This window comes from Sorex fumeus, unplaced genomic scaffold (assembly GCF_029834395.1).
Source record: "Sorex fumeus unplaced genomic scaffold, SorFum_2.1 ptg000072l, whole genome shotgun sequence".
Taxonomy (NCBI): Eukaryota; Metazoa; Chordata; class Mammalia; order Eulipotyphla; family Soricidae; genus Sorex; species Sorex fumeus.
Window position 1 is genome coordinate 47,871,170 of NW_026606129.1, and position 21,625 is coordinate 47,892,794.

Below are 21,625 nucleotides of genomic sequence, written 5' to 3' on the forward strand. Positions count from 1 at the left end.
TATCTCATGGTGATTCAATTTTTTTAAAAAAGTGAGTGATGAGTGATGCATTATTATGAATGAAAACCAATGATGTTTAAGTAAACATTTCATTTTTTGTAAGGAGATAGCAGAGAATTATGGAAACAGCTGAAAGTGGCACGCTTCTACCCTCCAGAAGAAGGAGTCCCAGCACGCTTGGGGGGACACCGAAGACGAAGGATCGAGGCTCCTGTAGGGAGCTGTCTTCTGGGGTCTTAGCTGCCCAGGAAGGCACAGGTATCCAGAAGCTCTGGGGAACACAGCAAAGCAGAGATTCAGAACAATGAGCCAACCCAGGAACATACTTACACAGATTATCCCAAAGCACCCTCGCTTACACTGCCCCAGGACTAGAACCACAGACACACAGAGTAGCCCAGAACACAGATGCACCACACCCCACTGGTCACCAAGAGAATCACACACTCAATTCACAAGGCACAGACAGTCCTCTAACTTTCTGAAGGAGAGTAGGTGAGTAATTCACAACATCACCTTCATACAGTTCTCTGCGCAACTGTGCTTCAGACCAGAACTCACCCACTCACTGCTACTCATCTGCAAACACTCGCTGAGCTCTGCTTTGCATGCGTTGCTGTGGTAAGGACTGGGGGCTCAGATGAACAGAGACCCTGCCCGGGACACAGTGGACTGTGTTTCTCATAGGAGTAGCCCAACAGCCAAGTTTCTTACAGTAGAGTCCTCGGACCACTTGTGCCCCAACTCCCTAAGATGCCAGTTGACATAAAGCAGAGTGAGTTTCTCAGTCTCGGTGCTACTGACATGTTGGGCCGGGTGATTCTAGTTTGTGAGCGCTCTGCTGTGCTTTGGCTAGGGGCTTCTTTTCAGCTTCTACCACTAGATCCCAGCCCCACCCAGGCATTGCCAAATATTCCTCTGGGGGCAAAATTGTGCCTGGTTGAGAAGCACTGATAGAGAGACTTTTGCCCCTTTCCCAAGCCACACCAAAGCCTCACATCTTCTGGGTGGCCAGCCAAGAAGAGAAATCTGGATGTCCCAGTACATGGTAAGGGGTGGGGGGTGGCGCATCCTAAAAACAGGAACAGTTTCCCTTGAGTCTTAGAACATTCAGCAAGTCTTCCTATGTGTTTTTAAAGTAGCAATGATTACCAAAATATTTTTTCTGGCTAAACTGTTTTGAGACTTTTTCTATGATTGGTATTTATGAAAATTAAACTATTACTTATAATTTGTTTATACATGTCTTTATATGTATATGTACATACACATCAAGAAAGACACTTCGTTTTACTGTATAAAATTAGTTTGTATGCCCTCATAATAGTTGTTCTCCGCATTATAAAAACTGAGCCTAGTCATTACGGACTGCTTATTTTTATTCTCTAATTCTTTCCCTTCACCAGTAAGATTGCAGCTGCCTGACACAACAAGGCATCGCTTGGCCTCATCATTACACCCATTTTCATGGCCTAGAAAATGCTGCTGCCCCTCTCACCTCGACCTTCATCCCTAGAGCTTTCCCAGGGGTGCCGTCCTCCACTTACCAGAGTTGGAACACTGCCACAGGTTAGCAGCAACTGTGATGTACTCAGCTCCCAAATGTGTCTCATATGTCGTATTGTCCTTGAGCTTGGCCAGACAGTCAGTGTTATCATTGAACAGAAGATTTTTGGTTTCAGATGAAAATAAGCAAAATGTGCCTGGGCAGGCTTGTCCGTTTTTCCCATACAGAGCCTGTTGCACAGGGGCAGAAGGAAACAGGTGAGGAGAAGGATGAGGAGGGACCACACACTGACACTGCTCCCATTCAGGACTAGCTTGGGAAAACTGGAGCCACAGCAGCTGAGTTCTAGAGTACCTCAGTCACCTTAGCTGAGTCCTCCCTGACCCGAGCCCTTCTGTGCCCACACCCTGCTGGAGGACCCACCCTGTGCAGTGAGCACTCAAGCACTACCCCACTGCTGAGTTCACCTCCCCCGCTTCCCCCTTTCTTTCTCCCCAGTTTTACTGAGAGACCATTACCACCATCCAACACTGCATATACATCTAAGGTATAGGGCATGATGGTTGGATTTGCATATATTGTGAAATGCTAGCCATTTTTCACTAGCCTGCTTCTCACGCCAAGAAGTGATAGCACAGCGGGTAGGGCATTTGCCTTGCATGAGGCCGACCCAGGTTCGATTCTTCTGTCCCTCTCAGAGAGCCCGGCAAGCTAGCGAGAGTATCCCACCTGAACGGCAGAGCCTGGCAAGCTCCCCGTAGCATATTCAATATGCCAAAAACAGTAACAGGAAGTCTCACAATGGAGACCTTATAGGTGCCCACTCGAGCAAATCGATGAACAACGGGAGGACAGTGCTACAGTTCTAGCCTTCTCACATAGATACAATAAAAAGAACAGGAAAGGAAAAGATTTTTCTCCTGTGGGGCTGGGAAGGTCTTAGCTCAAAAGGCTAGAGCACTTGCTTTGCATGCCAGAACCCTGGGTTTAATCCCAGCACCATATGGTCACCTGAGAGCCACTGAGAGTCACCCCCAAGCACCAAACCATGGGTGGCCCCCGGCCAGATACAGGGGCCCCAAAACAGCAAAAGGAAAAAGTTATTTCTCCTGTGGTGAAAACTATTAGGATTTGCCCTCTTAAATTTACTCTCTGTTCTATTATAGCAGCGTTAGCTTTAGTCTCCATTTTGCTCTTGGGTCCTTTCTTTTGCATCTGCGACCTCATCCCACAGGCCTTATGGCAGCTCAGTGCAAGGTGAAGACTTTCAAGGTTGTCCCCCAAAGCTGATAACCTCCAGCATTGGGATTAACCAGATTGCCCAGGGAGAGGTCCGCAGTGGAAAGCCTGTCGCTCCCTGATCGTGGCCCTGGGCAGCTCCCTGGGTCTTCCATGGCCAGGGTCCCCGCTCCATGCCCAGGAGGGCTGAGTGAGAACCAAACACCATATGAATGGCAGAACTCCAACAAGCCCAGGCTGGTACCCAGGAAAGGGCTCTGCAGGATGGCAGCGTTTGCACCAATTCTTCCCCATCCCAGGTGACCTAGAGGGATGGTGCTTGCAGGTCCAACAAAGCACCAATGAAAATCACACTTCAAGGAAATTGTAGTATTTCCTCCAAATCACTTGCCCGAGATAACTTTCTTCGCCCTATAGATCCTTGGGTAGAGATTTCAGATGCAGAGGCCTTGTCTAGAACATTACTCACGCTCGGGCCTCATATCCTCTGAGCAAACCACACTCAGCATTATGGTAGAAGGCTCATTGTCGTCCCTCATTTGAAGAGCAATAGGAGGGACAGGAAGTGTAACTGTATCCAGACAGTGCAGTGAGCCCAAGTCATGGGACACAATACCCAGGGCAGGTGATAGGTATATTCTGCCAAGCCTAGCATTGCTCAGGAAACCTCCCTTTCCTCCAGGAGGCCTGGGGAGTCCCCCAGCAGGAAGTAAATGTTGTCATCCATTCACTGCCAGAAGAGGGAGGCAGAGAAAAAGTCTTGGCAGGGAACCAAGCCCCTGCCTCATGCCACAGCCACCAAATAGGCACCTTGAGTTCAGAAAGGCCAGGTGGGATTGGCGCTTCTTACCTGCTGCTGGAGCAGCACCTTCCGTACAAATTCTACTCTGTCTTTACGAGACATCACCGCATGACCAGGGGCCTTGGCCAGGTAGCAACTCTGCACCTCACTCACAGGCTTCCGGCTGCCATCGACACACAACAGTTCAAAGTCCGTCTGCTTCAGATCTTTGGCCCATGCTTCAGGGTTCTTTCCTGGGACGAGAAAGAAGCCAGGCTATATGAAATGGTCCCTGCCAGCTGACGGTGGCCAGCCACGGGTCAGTGACCACACATCGAGAAAGCAAGGAAGGCAGGAGAGATGATACAGCAAGTTAAGGCATTTGCCTTGAATTGGTCAACCCCGGTTTGATCTCCAGCTGCACATATAGCCTCAGGAGCACTGTCAGTGGAGCACAGTGTCAGTCTCTGAGGACTGCTGGGTGTGCCCCTCCCAAAAAAATAGAAAAAAGAAAAAGAAAAGCAAGAGAAGGGAGATTTATCCTGTACAAACAATAATAACTGCAAGTCTATCCACTGTGACACGACACTTACACTGGACGAGTGTATAGTACACCAGCCATGAAAAGGCATGAAGGGAGGCATGAAATGGAGCAGAGCCCAATATGGGGCCCCATGCAAAATCCCTGGTAAAGCATGGCATTCTCTCCCCCAGCACCACCGAGGGTAGATCTGGGGGCCCCCAGCACCTCTGAGTCCAAACTACTCTGTGTCACAAGTCAAAAATCTGACCATCAGACCCACACAGACAGGCTGAGTATTGCCAGGAGTGGACACCTCCCCCAACCACACACACACACACACACACACACACACACACACACACACACCAGTGAGTTACCATGTAGTACCTCTACCACACGGATAAACTTTGACCACGTGGTGCTCAGGTAGAAAACAGTCACCAAAGATTGTAATGTGGGCTCCACATATGCAATGTTCCAGAAAACGGAAATGAGTGTGGACGGAGATGGGAATCCTGCTCAGCTGTGGACACGAATGCTAATCCATGCAGGGGTTTACGGGGCTGTCCAGCTCAAGAAGCGATTGTGTGCGTGGTCGCACAATCCATAGAGGTGCTGATGCCACTGAGATGCACACTCTGGGACGGTGGGTTTGACAGGCTGTGAATCTAACCCACGTTGAACAAAGAAGCTCATTTTTCTTAAGAAAAAAATCATCCCACTGTGTGTTATTTTCCAGCAAGTTCAAAAGGGAAAATAACTGGTTGATATTCAAAGAGAAATTGTGTCCTTCCATATTCAAATGCCCTTTGAGCAACCAGAGGAAAGATTGGAACTTCTGTGTTTAGTCAAGCCTATTATGTTGATAGTCAGTTCCAATAAAATACCAGTGAAGCTTAAAATTAAATTTGATAGCAGTCTGCTCCCTGGAGAGCACTTAGATTAAGGGTTCATACTTTGAAATGTGATTATGTGCATGTCTTTGTGTGTGTGCGGGTAAATATTCATTGTCAGGCCAAGTCTGTCTGCCCCTCTGACCTCACCACTTAATTCAGATCTTGGCTTTGTGGGCTTGACGTTGAAATAATTCCAAATTCACATAAATGGCTTTAATTCTCCTTCTGAAAGCTTGGAGGATGGACAAGAGGAAGTGTGTGTGTGTGTGTGTGTGTGTGTGTGTGAGAGAGAGAGAGAGAGAGAGAGAGAGAGAAGCAAAGAGAGAGAGAAGGGGGAAAGGAGGGAGGAGAGGAGGGAGGGAGGGATAGGAAAAAGAAGAAGAAGAAGGAGGAGGAGGAGAAGGAGGAAGTGCAGGAGGAGAAGGAAAGAATATTTAAGTTCAAAATCAGTGTGATACTGATAGCTGACACTATGTTGTACGCTGAAGTAAATAATCTCTGAATGAAATTGAGCCAAAGTCTAGAGAAGTTTCTATGCTTCAGAAATGCCAATCCGATAACCAGGCTGGCTGAGGCCCGTGGCTCTGCTGGTGAGGGAGAATAGAAACATCTTCACCTACCATCCGTGTTCTGCTCAACAGTGGTGTCTTTCACAAAGGCGACTTCTCCTGCCCCCTCAGCCAGGCACCTGAAATGGTCCAAAAAACAAACATCACCAGAGGAGAGAAGTCACTCAAGCTTGCATAAATATTTGTGATATACATTCCTGGCCCTAAAACATAGACACATGAAAAAGACAAAGACCATGATTTCTAGGGAAATATCATGTTATTATACTACATTTAACAGAGAGTGATATTTTCGTATTCGCAACCATGCAAGCATGGATTAAGATGTCCTCTTGCTAGACAGAAAATGGAGATGCAGTTTGTGACTGTGGGTGGGAGGGACATAGGGAGAGTTGTGGGGCTAACTCTTCTGCAATAGAAAGGTAGCAGAAAATAGCTAACTGTTCAAAATTCAGAATCAGCAATACGCTGGACAGATAGAGATAACTAACTGGTGGAGGAAAGTTGACACTGGTGGTGGGATCGGTGCTTGAATGCCATTATCAACAACTCTGTCACAGTTCTTTAATTAATTTTTAATTAAAAACATGCAAAATAAATATAGAGGTAAGACTTCTGGTGCCAGCTTTCTCTTTGAACAAAATTTGGAGGTGCTTTCTCAAGTATAAATCTCAATACTAAAGTGTTGATGTTTCCAGCAAAATAAGACCTTGCTGTTGGTCTGCAAAATAAAGAAACTACTGATTTTTAATTCCTCATCAGACATGAGACTATGATATTTCTGAGAGGAATCACATCACAACCTTTCTGTTTGCAAGTTCTTAGTCCCTTAACAATTACTTTTGCACATTCTACTAGACACTCAGGGGACAGTGACCAGTGACCCATGGGAGGGTCCCAGTCTCCTCAGCTGATGGCAGGAAGTTCCAGGGCTATTTTGGCCACAGTCCAGTGCAGATTCACAGCGCCATCTTCTGGGGAGATTTAGCGTTGGCGGTTGGAGACTAGGGATGTGGGCCAGCAGTAAGTAGATAAAGACTGTGCCAGGCAAACCCTAACAGTGTCTCTGAGAAGCAACACCCTAAGAAACAGGACTGTATAAAACAGGAAATGCAGAGTGCCCACGAAGCACTTCCGGGTTATCAGTGGATTCTGAAAGCGTATGTTTTGGTTTCTGAAAGTATATGTTTTGGTTTCTTTTTCACTTCAGAGAATAATGCAGCAATACACCCTTTGCTGCCATTTCAAATGCCAAGTATAAAGAGAAAAGCAAAACCTGATCTAAAACCTAGACTGGGGGAGTGGGTAGGGGTTATGGGAAGTACAGAAAGACACCACATCCTCTAACTAGTAGAATTGGAGGCCAACAGATGTTACTGCGGCTCCAGGCCTGGGGTGGAGTGGCCAGAAAGGAGGTGGCACAGCCCTGAGACTGCTGGCTGGACAGCTGGTAAGCCCTGCTCCTGCCCTGACCGGTCCCTTGGGTGCAGCAACAAGCTGCTGAAGGACAGGCATCTGGATGGACACTCACCTGAACGCGCCCGTGTAGCCATGGTATCTCTCATTGCTGTTGGCTGCGCACTTGTTCTGGCCTTGCTCGTCACCAATGCACAGCGCACAGAGGCTGGAACTGGGGTCCGCCCCAGGGGCACAGCTTTGACTAAAGTATTCAGCTGCAAAGAAGGAATGTGGGAAGTGTTCTACTTCCCAAGTCCCCTTCGTGGCTAACTGCCAGGCCGAGGCACTTGCTTCAGTTTACCACTGGCCAGGATACGCAGAAACACAGATCCATCACCACTACAGACACATCCCCCATCCATGAGCCCCACCCAGCCCCACTCCTCCCCCCAGTCAGCACCAGACTAGAGGTGATGTCAGAACATCTCCCGGACACCTGCTGCTCCCCGGGACATGTGTGCCCCTTTCGCCCCGTCAGAGGTTCCAGCCTCTGACCTGGATGCCTGCTCTTTGTGCATCAAGTCTCAGTGCCCAGTGGCTAGTAGAGCTATGGGACAGGACTGGGCAGTAAAAGGGGAGTGGGAGTGGCCAGCAGGTAGACAAGGCTAATCTGACCCAGGTGAGATGGGTTGAGGGAGTGTACATGGGGCAGGGGAGGGGGAGGGCAGTGACAGGCCCCAGAAGCAGAATGGACGAGGATTCTTGAGGTCAGACTCAGTCCTGTCACTGTGTGGAGTGGGAAACCAATCTGTCTAGTCACATAAGTCTCCTATCGTGGCACAGGTTGGTCCCTTCCCCCAAACTAGGAAGCCAGTGACAGAAGGAATCCAGATCTGAACTTCCCGGGAGCCAAACATAATTAAATTAAAAAATTGAAATATCATTGATTTCACCACACCTGCTTCCATTCTTAGGATGCAGAGGAATAGACAAGATGTAGGAGGGCTTATTACCTGGGGATTGGGATGGGGAGGCACCTGGGAAGTAGGATGCCAAGAACCCCTCCATGACTCGAGGAGACGGTGCTTACCCCAAGACAAACATGGCCCCCATCAGCCTTCTGGTCCCCTCCCCTGTAGCTCCACAGCAGGACGTGTCCCCAGAACACCAGCCCAACCTTCCTCGAGGTTCCTCACCAAATTTGCAGGAGCCGGTGCGGTTGAAGAGCAGACCCATGGGAATGTTCCAGCCTGCGGTTCTGCCCACCGCAGTGTGGCAGGACTTCCTGCCTCTCAGAGAATTCCAGGTGAGGTCAGTGTTTGCCTTCCTGACCACCGCCACACCGAAATAGCCTGGATGACAAAGAGCAAGTCTTACTCCTCCAGAGGCTCTGGCGTGTGGACTCCAGGGCCAAAATAGGTCACAGAGCACCAACAAATGTGTGGAACAAAAACTGCTCTATGTTAATGTGAGATTGCACAGGGCTGTTAAATAAGATGGTTAAGTAGAGTCGAGCCTTTAAATGACTGCCAGAGACTGTCTTTGAATCAACCACACAGTGTTGCCACCCCCTGAGTTACAAACCAGCAATTTCCCATTATGTGTGAGCTACTAAAGCAATGACTGTAGGCTACAAACTCGATGAAGAGCAAGTGTGAGCCCCCCAAAGTGTGACTCACCAACAAGACTGACTCACCTTCCGCAGGGGTATTGACACAATCTGAGTCCGTCTGGGAGGATTCTAAAAGAATTATAAAAAAAAGTCTTTAACTTTGTTTTTTGGGTTTGTTTGGGTCACACCCTTGGCTTTTCACTCAGATATCATTCCTGGCGGGCTCAGGGACCATATGGGATGCTGGGGATCGAACCCTGGTCAGCCACATGCATGGCAAATGTCCTATCTACTATGCAATCACTCCAGCCCAAGCACTAGGTTTTATTGAGATGTCACAGACTGTCAAGGCCCCACAATGATGCAGAATTAGATCCAAAGGGGCTGCCCCAGCAGAAATGCAGGCACAGGCTCACCTAGAGTCATGGGCACAGCTGTTCATACCACTCTGTTCACAACAGTCACCAACTGGAACTAAAGCAATGCCCAGCCACCATTGGACAAATCAATTACGATGGCAGAGTCCTCAGTAGAATAGTCTCATATTCGACTGAGGTATACAGAGCTGAACAGAGCTATACACTCACAGGGATAAACAGCACAAATATAACACTGAATGAGAGATAAAATTTTTAAAAAACTATGATGATGCCTCTCACACAAGCTCCAGAACTAGCAGAATTGATCTGTGTGGCTTAAAACCAGGAGTCTCCAGTAAGAGGCTGATGACCAAGGGCATGAGGGCATTTGTGAGGCTCACTGTGTCTTAACCTGGGTACTGTGCTTCGGAATGGACCAGCAGGCGAATTGTCATGGAAGTGTACATGATATGCCCCTTTCTGTGTGCATATCATACTTTAGTGGAAAAACAAAATCTTAATTAAGAATTAGATTAAGACCAGGGCTCGTAAGAGTACAGCAGGTAAGGTGCTTGCCTGGCAAACAACCAAGCATGGTCCAAATCTCCACGTGACCACAAAATTAAAAAAATTAAAAATAAGGGCCGGAGTGATAGTACATCAGGTAGGGCGTTTGCCTTGCATGGGGCCGACCTGGGTTCGATCCCCGGCATCCCATATGGTCCCCCGAGCACCACCAGGAGTAATTCCTGAGTGCAGAGCCCTGAGCATCGCCAGGTGTGACCCAAAAAGCAAAAAAAATAAAAATAAAAATAAAAAATAAAAATAAAATGGAATGGATGGCTACTCTATGCCTCATCAGTTCTCAATACCAGAGGTTCTGAGGCAACTCTGCCCTTTGAGATTTGCCTTCTCCTCTCTCTCATCTGAATGTATCCACCCTAACCTGGACCCACTCACGAGTAGGGTTATTGCTTTCTCTCCATCCCCAGTCTCCACCCCATGACACAAAGGGAATAAGCCAAGGGGGGACATTGGCCCACTTACTTCGTTTCTCCACCAGGACAGGCACCAGCCCACACTTGCCCGCCATGTAGATATAACCCCCATCCAAGCTCAGGGCATCCGCATTTCCTTTCTGCAAAGACATAGCAGAGCACTAGAAAAGCTGTCCAGTCACTCCGCTTCTACACCTCTGGAAGAGAAGAGCCTGTCAGGGGCCCAGATAGGAGCAGTGTTTGAACTCAGCCCTCTAAGGAAATACCTTCACTCTAGTAATTCCATGCCCAGCCCACACACCTCACCTGTCATAGCCTGTAACCTCCACTGAGAGGACCAACCACATGTGGTGCTCGCTCTGTGCTTTGAGCAAACCCCTGACTGTGCTCCCTGCATTCTCAGGGCTCCTCCTTGGTCAATCTGGCTCAATGAGAAGGAAGATGGCGCCCAGGTTCTCCTCAGATCTCAGTTCACTGACATGACATTCCAAGTGCCATATAGGGTGGTCAACAAATAAGCAGAAACGATTCACTGGCTCACCACTAGGACACACAGCCTGACTCCAACACCAGAGCATGAATTCAACCAGGCTGCAAAGCTCCCCTCCTCAGTCAAGTAATAATTTGTTTACACCCCAATCCCTATACTCCATAACTGGAGCTATGGATCAAGGATATACCAGGTCAGGCTCATAAATAGGAGCTGTGCAGAATGGTGGAAGAGCTAAACAGAGTTCCGACCATGTACAAACAACCTAAAATCATGTTTTTAAAGAGTAGTCACAGGGCAATGAGTCAGTGAGCTAGTACAGCATAGGTAGGGCGCAGGTTCGATCCCAACTCATCCTATTTTGTCCCCCGAGCACCAGGGGGATTCTTGAGTGCAGAGTGATTCAGGAGTAACCCCTGAGCATTACCAGGTATGGCCCAAAACAAAAATTATATTCAAATTTTCTAAATAAATCAAATTTATCTTTTATTTGTTTTTGTTTTGAGGGACATACCCAGCGATGGTCAGGAGTTACTCCTGGCTATGCACTCAGGAATTAATTAGTCTTGGCTGTCCTCAGGGACTATATAGGAAGCCAGGGGTTGAAGCAAGGCAAGTGCCTTATCCACTGTATTATTGCTCCAGCCCCAGTAAGCCAATTTTTTAAAAAAGAGAGTGAAAAAAGAATATTCACAGAGGAAGTTGGCTATGATACCCTAGTAAAGAACTCAAAAACCACATTGGTCAGTCCAAGATTGTACAACACAGCTCCCTAGCTGGGCTGTGAAATCCCTGAGTGGGAGATTGTCCACACTGTGTATTTTTGTGAAATATTGCAGTGGTTTGCCTTTTGTTTAATTTTAATTTCCTAGCTTTGTTTCCCCCCATTTCCTGCAGTGGTAGGTAGACAGGGTTTTCTTAGACTCAAGAACAGCTTCTGAGCACAGGCCGTGTAAGCATGCTCAGGTCACCCTCACTGGCCCTGCCAGCCACGCCTCTTCACTCCTGCTCACTCCCCACATGGCAGGCAGGCACGCAGGCGGCACCCACCATCACGGCAGCGATGCAGTCCTCAGAGGTAGCAGCCACGGTGCAGGTCACTGTGTTCTGGCTCTGGGTGCTCCACTGCTTGCACTTGCGCTCCTCGTCACTGCCCACGGCGCACCACACCAGGAGCTTACTCTGCTCCCTCAGCCGATCGAACTCTGCCAGAGGTACACAGCTGGTGGGGGCACCATCCCAGGCCTCCTGGGACCAAAATCCCTCAGACAGCCCTTCCTGCTCCAGAGGGAACTTCCTCCTGCTTGGGGCAGGGGGGCCTGGCCTTCCCCCTCCCCTCTCAGCATATCCACAGCCCCCTTAGTTTCTCACTTAGCTTCCTCTTGGCTTTGAGTCCACCCTCCCATCCTTAGTGGAATGACTCCCCTAACGTGGCTGGGCCACAGGGAAAAACTTCCAGGAAAGTGGCAGCCTCCCTCAATGGCCTAAGGGACCTTGATGACTGCCCTGACCTCCCCAGCCCAGTAATGAACACCATTAACTGCAGCACCCTGTAAGCCCCCAGACAGAGACAGAGCAGTGGCTAAACTGAACCTCTGGGTCTCCCGGGTCAAGCACGGAGCAATGTCCCCCACCCCAGTTCCACTTCCACCCCTCCTGTCTCTAGATTGATACTGGTTTTTCTCATGGGGCAGGGGAACCTGAGGACAGGAACATATGGCAGCATTGACCAGGTGGCGGTCATCTTGGAGACAACCCTCCTAGCCCCATGTTACAGGGTCTGCAAGACCTGACTCGGTCCACAGAAGACACTCACACCTGTGTCAGACCTCCTGTGGCCTGGAGATAAAGTGACCGTGACAGAGCAGAATCTTGCTGCCTACTAAGGGGGAATGAGGTGCTCTCTGGGAGGCCCCTCCCCTCACTCACCCCCAACTCCACCTGCCCATTCCTCCCCCACATCACACCAGCCTGCCCTCTGGACACAGGCAGGTCCTCACTCACTTCCGTTCAGGTTCTGGATGAATCTGAGGAGGCTGAAACCGAGGTACAACTGAGCATCTACCTTCAAGGGGACCCTTGAAAAGCCAACAGTGACATCTTTAAACAGCAGGTTCTTCCTCCCACGGAAGGGGCCAAAGAGCTGGAATGCCGGTGACTTGTTTTTTCCAAATTTTTCCTAATTAAGGTAAAGCAGGCAAAAGTAAGTAGGGAGGCAACCAAGGAAAATCAGTGTTGAACAAGGGAACCTGGAGCCTTGTGATGAGTCAGAGACAACGTCCTTCCACAGGGAAGTTCATGCCATTCCTGGGCCCTGGAGCAAAAGCTGCCAAGTTGCTAGGGCCCCAGAACCTTGGCGCCATGAGTATATTCTATATGCCCCCTCCCCTGCTTCTGCCCCAGCCAGCTAGACACTTCCAGTGGGCCATGTCAGAAGGCTTCAATGTCTCGAGAATGTCCTGGATGTGTCCTAGGCTGCAGGCTACTGTATCTAAAAATACCCAGAAGCCCAGAGAGGCTCCAGAAGGACTTTAGGAGAGACAGGAAGTTCAGGAGGGAAGGAACCACACTCGCTCAAATGAGAGCAGGTGAGGAGAACCAGAAGTGAGAGTACCTGTGCCTTCTGAAGAAGATTCCAGATCAAGTCCTCTTTGCCATTCACACTTCGGGCCACCACTGCATTCGAAGGGATGCGGGCCAGGTGACACTCTCTGAATGCATCCACCGGCTTTCGGGTGTTGTCTGGACATAGCAGCTCATACTGGTCCCGCTCAGCCTTATCTGGTAGGTTCTCTAAGGGAAGGGGGAGATCAGGTGAGCCGACTGCAGGCAGTGACCCTGACCTTCACCTGCACCACAGAATGAGAGTTGAAGAAGACTTCGCTTAGAGGAGGTAAGACTGAGCAGCAGGAAGACAGACAGCCGCTCCAGACTCTCCAAAAAGTAAAGACAGGGTAGGGAAAGCCCTGGAGGTCAATGCAGTGTTCGGTGCCAGGGTCAAAAGGTCCTGGGATTCTGGCAGCTGCACCTGACAAGTCAGGGTGACTGGGCCCACCACATCTGTTTCTACAACAAGTTCACCTAGAAAAGGGTCACTCATGGAGAAAAGGCCTGGGTAAGAGGCCTACCTACCTGACCCAGGTCTCTGGAAAGAAAAAAAGTTTTAAGGTTGAAAATATAGTTGAGTGATTTCTCAACACTGATATATTTAAAAAAAATAGAAATGACTGTGTTATAACTGAATTCAACCCAACTTGGAATTATTCATCTGTATCATCTACAAATTGTTTCAGAGTGTGTAAAGTGACAAACACCTTCCCTAAGCTCGGAGCCAAAAGAAAACCCTGAGCACCACCAGATGTGGACAGAAAAACAACAAAAAATAATAGAAGACTACAAAATGAGAGAAACTCTGATTTATAGTAATTACACTGAGAGTATCTATAAACTCAGCTTTATAGGTCTCAGATGTACATCATCCTAATTAAGGATGTGCAAATTGATTATATCATTTGCATAAAAAGTAAATGTAAAATACCCTAAATTGAAGTAATGGAAAAATGAGAAATACAGGGTGCTGGTGGGTATGCTGATTCCTCAGAGTGACCTAATAGTCCAGGGTGGGTATAGAGGCCTTGTCTCATGGGCTTGGTGGGTGTGGTGGCCTGTCTCCTGTGGGCCTGAGTAAATTATGTTCAGTCTATAGATGTTTCGATGTGTGGTCCTTCAGGAGCATTCTCCCATAAGATACTCTGTGGTTGTACATAAGGGTTGTACATGAATCACAGGACTGGTGATAGAGGTAAGGATAGGGTGACAATAATCCATTATTGGAGTGGTATATAAGTAAAATCTCACAGACATGTTCCCTGAAGCATTCCTCAACTGTCAGAACCACTGAACAACAGAGGCTAATCTCTAACAACGAAAGTGTGAAATACATATCACCACAGTCAATTGTGGAAGAACACATACATCTCAGAGAACACATGTCAGGTACCTTGGAACAGGTGTCCTGGAGAGGATGAGAAAGATAGGGGGAGAATTCAAGACAACTGATAATCTGAAATAGGAAATATGATCAGAGAAGAGCTGCGTCCTGTAGGGAACCTTGATACAAGGGGGTGCCGACAACTGAGGAATCCAACGAGCTCAGCTCCCAGAGTTAGGCTCCAGTAAAAGGCGCAACAGTTCTAGTCTTCTCCCCGTTCTTACGTAGCACTGTGGTATCCTTGAGGAACGCCACCTGTCCAGCCCCGTCCTTCAGACACCTGTGAAACAGACATCCCAGAAGGTCAGCACCACAATCCCATGAGACTTCCTCCTGCTACCTTCTCTGGAGCTGCTCTCCTGGGGCCAGAGGTTTCGGGGCATCACACAAGGCAGTTGGCAGGGGCTCCCTCCAGGTAGATACTGAGGAAGCCAGACTCAGAGACAGACCAGAAGCACCTACACACCCGCACTTTAAGGGCTGAGAGGGCAATTTTTTTTTTGGTCTTTCTATATTAAAGTGAGAATGTCACAAGGGTAAAGGCTTCCTCTGGTTTCCTGTCCATGTGTTTCTTTCTCACAGGACTGCCTGGACAAGAAGCTGAAGGTCTCACTACAAAACCGCCTGTGCCCAGGAGTGAGGAGTGAGAGGAGCAGCAGATACCTCGGGATTGAGGGCAGAGAGTTGAGGTCAGTCAGGGAAGGCAACTGGCTCTGAGGCTCAGGAAGAAGGTCGTGTATGGGGCCGGAGCGATAGCACAGCAGGTAGGGTGTTTGCTTTGCATGAGGCCGACCCGGGTTCCATCCCCGCCATCCTATATGGTCCCCCAAGCACCAGCAGGAGTAATTCCTGAGTGCAGAGCCAGGAGTGACCCCTGAGCATTGCTGGGTGTGACCCAAAAGGAAAAGAAAAAAAAAAGGTCGTATATGGGAGAGGCCAGGCCCAGGTAGGGCAGAGGCCCAGGTAGGAGAAAATTCTACCCCTGGGAAAGGCCCATCTGTACCCACCCAGCACCAGCCAAGTGAGACCCAGCAGGAGGACCACAGCCAAAGTCACGGTTCCTCAGGCTGATGTAGAGGGAAGGGGGCCAGAAGGCTAGAGGGGAGCAGGATGGGTCCAAGTGAGCACCCTCGCTGCCTCAGTTTCTCCACTGCAGCAGCAGACGTCTGCCTCCTCCATGGGCCCCAAGAGTAGGCTCTGATCTATCTAGGGCCAAGGAAAGTTCTCCTGGCCTGAGTATACAAGGCACCAGGGCCACTGGAAAGAAGAGGGCAGCTCCACTCACCGGAAGGCCCCGGAGTAGCCAAAGTATGGTTCCTTGAAGGAGCAAGCACACTTATTGGCCCCGGTCCCTGCACACAGTTGACACAAATTGGGGTACTTCTTCCCATTGACACAGGGAACACAGCTGGCAGAGAAGAACCCACCAATAGCTGTAAACACAAAGAAAGAAAACTGTGTGAGGCAGCTTGGCCCAAGGTGGGTACCCCAGCTGTCGGGCAGAGAGCCCCTTCTTCCAACCCCGCCGCCTAGCCTGTGAGAAGTCAAGAACTCAGAGAGAAGCCCCTGAGCAGCCCCCAGTGACATCTGGAAAGGCTGCTGGCTCTGCTTTCTTGCTGGCTAAGCACCCCACCCCCTCCCCGTGCAACCCAGCCTAGGGTTCATCCCCCCGTCCCCTCGCCTGGGGATCACCAAGTGGCTTGGGTATGTACCCAGACAGGAAATGCTTGCCCTAAGATCATCCCCAGCTGCCCGACCCCATCTGACCATCCTGAAGGGACTCTGGTGACCCGCTCCAGTTCAAGAAGGGGCGCAGCATGCCCGCAGGGACAGTCCACCCTGCCGTCCAGTCGAGGCCCGGGTGGCAGGACTTCACGCCTTGCAGGTTGTTCAGCTGGAAGCCGCTGCCTTTCTTCACCACAGCCACGGCGTAGTAGTGGGTTTGCGGCTCTGCAAAGGGGTAGCAAGGACGGAAAGCCTTTAGCCCAGATCCAGGAGAGAAAGGAGTCATCCCTTTTAAGCCCTGTGAGACAGGGAAACACTTGCTGCCCTGTGCTCAGGGAGCCTGCTCTGTCCCCAGGGGACACCCACATGGCCTCCTCCCCACCCTATGGGCCAGTATCTAGACCTAAAAGTCCAGCTAGAGCTCTTCAACTGGCTGCCTGAGATCCCATCTCTAAAACTCATCCACTCTGATACCTCAGAGCTTCTAGTCAAGGCCAAGTCACCCCAACTTCCTGATCCCCAAGTTGGACGCACCTGCTTCAGTTCCATAGACCTCAGCCACGACAGGTCGAAGATTGTAGGGATCCTGGCCTGCCTCATAAATCAAACTGCTGTCGAGGGTCATAGCATCTGCCTTGTTTTCCTGAAACCAGAGGCCAGACAAGCTGTAGGAGAAAATCTGTCCCAAACCCAGGCAACTGGGATTTCAGGAAGTCAGAAAGCTCTGGAAGATCTTATGAAGGATCATCATATCCTCTCATGACAAGTGACCTACACCGAGGTCCAAGGGAACAAAGGTCACCGATCAACTTCCTTCACTCCTGAGGTGGGCTGCTGCCCACCGTTATATGCCTGCCCACCCACCTCCCTTACCCAGGTGCAAAGGTCACCGATCAACTTCCTTCCCGAGGTGGGCTGCTGCCCACCATTATATGCCTGCCCACCCACCTCCCTTACCCAGGTGCTCTTCCCCAACATTCCTGTTTAAAGTTGTTTTGACAATTCTCACCCCTGGTTTTCTCTATGTCCTGTTTAAGTATTTTTTTATGGAACAGAAAATACAAATATTAAGATTTATTAAAATTATCATGGTCAACCATATTTGTCCTCTTGAGCTTATTCTTTACAGGCTCACATACTCCATTCACAATTCATAGTTTATAGATTGCTTTATTCACCTAACCCACCAAACATTCTCTTAACTTTGTCGAGCCTTGGTTTAATGTATTGGTTGTATAATAATTTATTTCAGATTTGCACTTCAAATAACAAAAGAAAGGAGAAGGGCTCAAAGGGCCAGAGCAAGGCTAGAGCAATAGCACAGCGGGTAGAGCATTTGCCTTGCACGCAGCCAACCCAGGTTCAATTCCCAGCATTCCATATGGTCCCCCAAGCACCGCCAGGAGTAATTCCTGAGTGCATGAGCCAGGAGTAACCCTTGTGCATCATCAGGTGTGACCCAAAAAGCAAAAAAAACATACATACAAACAAACAAACAAAACAAAGGGCTAAAGCATATGCATTGAATGCACAATCCCTTGGTTCAATCCTTGGCACCACATGGAACCACCCTGCCCCCAAAGGAACCTGAAAGGTCCTCTATCTTTGCAATGCCCAGTGCCTTGGTGGACCCTCTCCCTGCAGTATGAGGTGATAACAATTCTCAGGGTTTAGAGGCTAAGATCTTTCTCCAGATTTTTCCCCTAGGGTAACCTTGACTTTTTGTCAGAATTATCTATTGAACCAAATATAGCTGCTGCTGCTGTGTCATACCTACTAATAATTTAAGGGGAGATGCCAGATTCCCCAGACATGAGCTATCTAATTTAGAAAGTTTATTTCAGCTCCTTACTCACAAACACCCAACCAGTAAGGCCACAGGGGAGAGCATGCTTCCTATTTTATTCCACTCCCTTCCCTTCCTTTCCCTGCTATCCCACTTGGGCCCTCCCTATGTGTGGCATTTACTTACCGCAATAGCCTTCATGCATCGACGGTGGGAGTTTTTCTTTACGCAGGTGAGCAAGAGACTATTCACTGTTTTCATTTGTGATTGGAATTTGTCACATTTGACACCCTCTAAAGATGAAGTGGTACACCATCGAACATTTTTCTTAGGAATGGCCAGACACAGTCCTGGAAGATAAAGGCCAAGGAATTGGCTCTATCTGCACAGTCCCTAGAAGAGAGTACCTCATCCTCTGACGGTGCTTCCTCCATGTCTCTCCATGCATTTCTATGACTGCATCAGCTCATTTTCCTTACTGGAGGTGTCTGCTTGGCCTGATAGGCACTTGGTGCTAACTAGAGTGGGAGATTCTCAATAATTTGAAAAGCCCATCAAGCCTTGGGCTGTCTTCCCTTTTATACCGACACATTTCCTGCCTGCCTTCCCCCCACAAATAGTGAAGGATTCCTTGTATCAGATGGAAGGGCTTTTTCCCTGCTTTCGCCCACTGGATCCTAGGTGGTAAACAAGGACGAGTTATAGCTCCTGGCACTTGAATCTAAAGGAAGATTTATGATTGGTCGCTCAGAAGTAGCAAATCCCAGTCTAGACTACAGGGGACTGTAAATTGCAGTGTATGAAGGAGTCTCCAAAGAGGGTAACTAAGAAATCAAGGAATTGGTTCCATGTTAGTCGGTAACTGCTGTAAGTGGTACACACATGGATTGTGTCTCTGCGTTATTATCTTCACCTAGGTTCTGGTTCTTCTGTTGTCTTTACTTTCGTTGATATAATCTATGTAGTAAGAGAGGAAGCTCTACCAGCTTTGCTCACCCTAAAAACCACTTGACTGCCTGACAAAAAGGGTCTATAAAAAAAAGTCACCAAATCTCATATTGAAATGGAGAAAAATGAAGTATTTTCTCCCTAAGATCAGGAACAAAGCAAGGGTGGTCATTCTGACTTCTACTCAGTATAGTACAGCAGATCTTGGCACAAAAATAAGGCAAAAGAAATAGAAGTTATCCAGAATGGAAAGAAATCTCCCAACCCTGAACAGGTCCAAGTTTGGCTCCTCCTGCATCGTCACCCAAACCTGCACTGCACCCCTAACTCTATGCCAGCCTGAATGGAATCTTCCTGAGAGCACATACCCTCAGCTTCCTTCTGTGCAACTCTGCGGAGGCAAGGATGGTCTGAAACAAGACCTACCCTTCCCACCACTCTCAACCCCTGCCCCAGAACCCCCTAAGGCAGGACAAGGGATTCAGTCACACTTTGGGGTGCTTGTTGCTCTCCCACAAATTGTAAAATTTAAATTTAAAAATCAACCAAGATTTATGGATCCAGAGAGATAGTACAGCAATAGGGCACTTGCCTTGCATGCAGTTGATCCCTAGCATCCTAAATGCCACCTCACACCCAAACACTACCAGGAGTAATTCCTGAGCCCAGAGCCAAGAGTGACCCCTGAGCATAGCTGGGTGTGACCCCAAAACAAACAACAACAACAAATTTAAGTAGAATTGAATGTGGAGGTGCAACTGAGCCAGGGTGATCCACACCCTGGGATTTACTCTGACATTCCACTGCCTAGGGGCTGGACTCCTCCCCCACTGCAAGAAGACCCCCTCCCACGTGCCCATCAAAGAACGACCCCCTGGAAGTCCGGAAGTCCGAGGAGTAGGGAACTCAACAGCCTTGCATTTTCTTCTAGGGCTCCCCCTAGTCCTTTCAAGAAAGAAAGCAGCTCCGTGCTCTCTAACAGTGAGGCCCTGTCAACACAACCCTCACCTCGCAGCTCTGACCATTCTTTGATGAAGACCCAGAAAGGCTCTCTCCCAAGTTCCACTGCCTTGAGAGCGGGAATTGCAATTCTGCCTCCTATACCACGTCTTGCGGCAAGCTACTCACTCTCTTGGAGCTTCTTTATTCTCCCGTACAAAACTCGGTAACGGTACTTTGGGCACCCATCTTCCTAACAGGATAAAAGTGGGGAGGAGGAGGATTCCTGAAGACCTTTAAGAAACTGCGCCGCTGTGCAGGGAAGTTTTAGAGTAGCTGCAGCTCCCACAACCGCGGTGTAGGAGAGCGCGCAGAACCAGTCCGGGTGGGCAAGACTTTACCCTGGCGGGCGGGGCTGAGGCCTAGTGGGCGGGGCAGAACCCAGGTGGGAGGGACCTAGTTTTGGTGGGCGGGGCCGAGGCCATGTAGGCGGGGCCGAGTTCGGGTGGGAGGGACCCTGCCCTGATGGGCGGGGCCCCGGCTTGTGGGCGGTACCCAACCCGGGTGGGAGGGACATAGCTCGGGTGGGCGGGGCCAATCCCAGATGAGTGGGTTGCAGCCTGGGTGGGTCGCAGCCCGGGTGGGCTGGGGCGGGGCCGAAGGAAACCCCACGCCCAGTGTTCCACGCTTGGAGTACTGAGTGCCCACCACACCGGGCACGGGGGCAGGGACGACCACCCGGCTGAGCGCTGGAACCTGACGGGGTGCAAGAAAAGAGAGCCCACCCGACGGGAAGTACGCGACCACCCCCGTATGCGGCTGGCGTAGGGACAGGATCCCCACTTGGGGGATGGGGGCGTCCCAGGTACCTGCACTCACCGAGGGCGCTGAGGAATAGCAGGGTGGGGAAGAGGAGCCTCATTTCTGGGGTTCTGAGCCGACTCCTGCGAATGAAGACTCTGTCACCTGCGTCCCTCTGCACCCCTTTATCCAGGTCGGTGACCTCACGGGCTTTGCTCCGCCCCCTCCCCGCTTCCTCCCGCCTTGTTCCTAAAAACCTACGAACCAGGCTCAGCAGGCGGGGAAGCATCGGAGGTGGTGTGGGGAGGAACTGAGCCTGGGCAGAGCTCCTAGCCCGAGGCAAACCAACCCCTATCTACCTGCAAGTCCTCAAATCTGCCAGGTTCCGCCCAGGGCTCGAGATATTCTTCCTGTTCCCCACTACACCTCACTCCCCACCCCCCGCCACACACACGCACACGCGCGCACACACACACACACACACACACACACGCACACAAGTCTGCTTAGATCCCGAGGAGTCGCGGCCCCCAGAATTGTCCTCGCATTCGTCTCCCTGGGGTCCAGAGGTGAACCCCTACCTTAAACTCCTGACTGCCCTTTCCTTGAGCGGATGGTGTGTCTAAGGACAATTGGAACAGATGGCGTCCTCTGCGGCTCGGGCCCAGCACCCAGACCCGAGTGCAAGAGAGGACTCCCCACAGCCACCACCACCTCTTCTCTGCCTCTGGTAGGGGGAACAGAGGCTGCCATGTCTCACCCAGGATGTCCGCTGTGGGTGAGAAGGTTCTGCCGCTAGTTTTGTTGCTGTTTTGTAGCAGTATGGACTGGGAGATGGGGGCCTCATTTTGATATAAATAATCAATACACAGACCTGTTTCCAAAAGCTGGGATTTGGGAGGTGTCCTCCCAAGCAATGCTCAGGGTCACCTCCCTGCAGTACTCAGTCCACGAGGGGTGCTTCAATTCAGTGCTGACTAGAGCATGCTCTGCCCTGTGAAGTGAGGGACCCAAACTCACTGAGCTCTTGTCCTCCAGGGCTACACCTAGAGATACTGGGGGA

The 21,625-nt window shown here is 49.8% G+C and overlaps 1 protein-coding gene across 1 annotated transcript; it reads right to left on the reverse strand.

Annotated features, from left to right (window-relative positions):
- Positions 1-236: 236 nt before the first annotated feature.
- LTF (lactotransferrin) lies at positions 237-20,734 on the reverse strand. The gene is made up of 17 exons (XM_056129520.1): positions 20,641-20,734; positions 18,061-18,224; positions 16,623-16,731; positions 16,131-16,313; positions 15,649-15,796; positions 14,588-14,643; positions 12,987-13,165; positions 12,377-12,551; positions 11,423-11,577; positions 9,932-10,022; positions 8,610-8,654; positions 8,110-8,265; positions 7,047-7,188; positions 5,567-5,634; positions 3,597-3,781; positions 1,548-1,737; positions 237-271 (listed from the first exon to the last, which is right to left on the reverse strand). The coding sequence occupies exons 1-17, from the start codon at positions 20,681-20,683 to the stop codon at positions 237-239; spliced, it is 2,124 nt and encodes a 707-aa protein (XP_055985495.1). The 5' UTR covers positions 20,684-20,734.
- Between the last annotated feature and the right edge of the window lie 891 nt (positions 20,735-21,625).

What these genes read in the sequence shown, in the direction of transcription:
- LTF (XM_056129520.1), bottom strand. Translation starts at nt 20,683, where the DNA reads ATGAGGCTCCTCTTCCCCACCCTGCTATTCCTCAGCGCCCTCG. An exon ending in GCTATTCCTCAGCGCCCTCG is followed by an intron (nt 18,225 to 20,640) that starts GTGAGTGCAGGT and finishes TTTATCTTCCAG; the next exon opens with GACTGTGTCTGGCCATTCCT. An exon ending in CAAGGATACCACAGTGCTAC is followed by an intron (nt 13,166 to 14,587) that starts GTAAGAACGGGG and finishes CCCTTCCCTTAG; the next exon opens with AGAACCTACCAGATAAGGCT.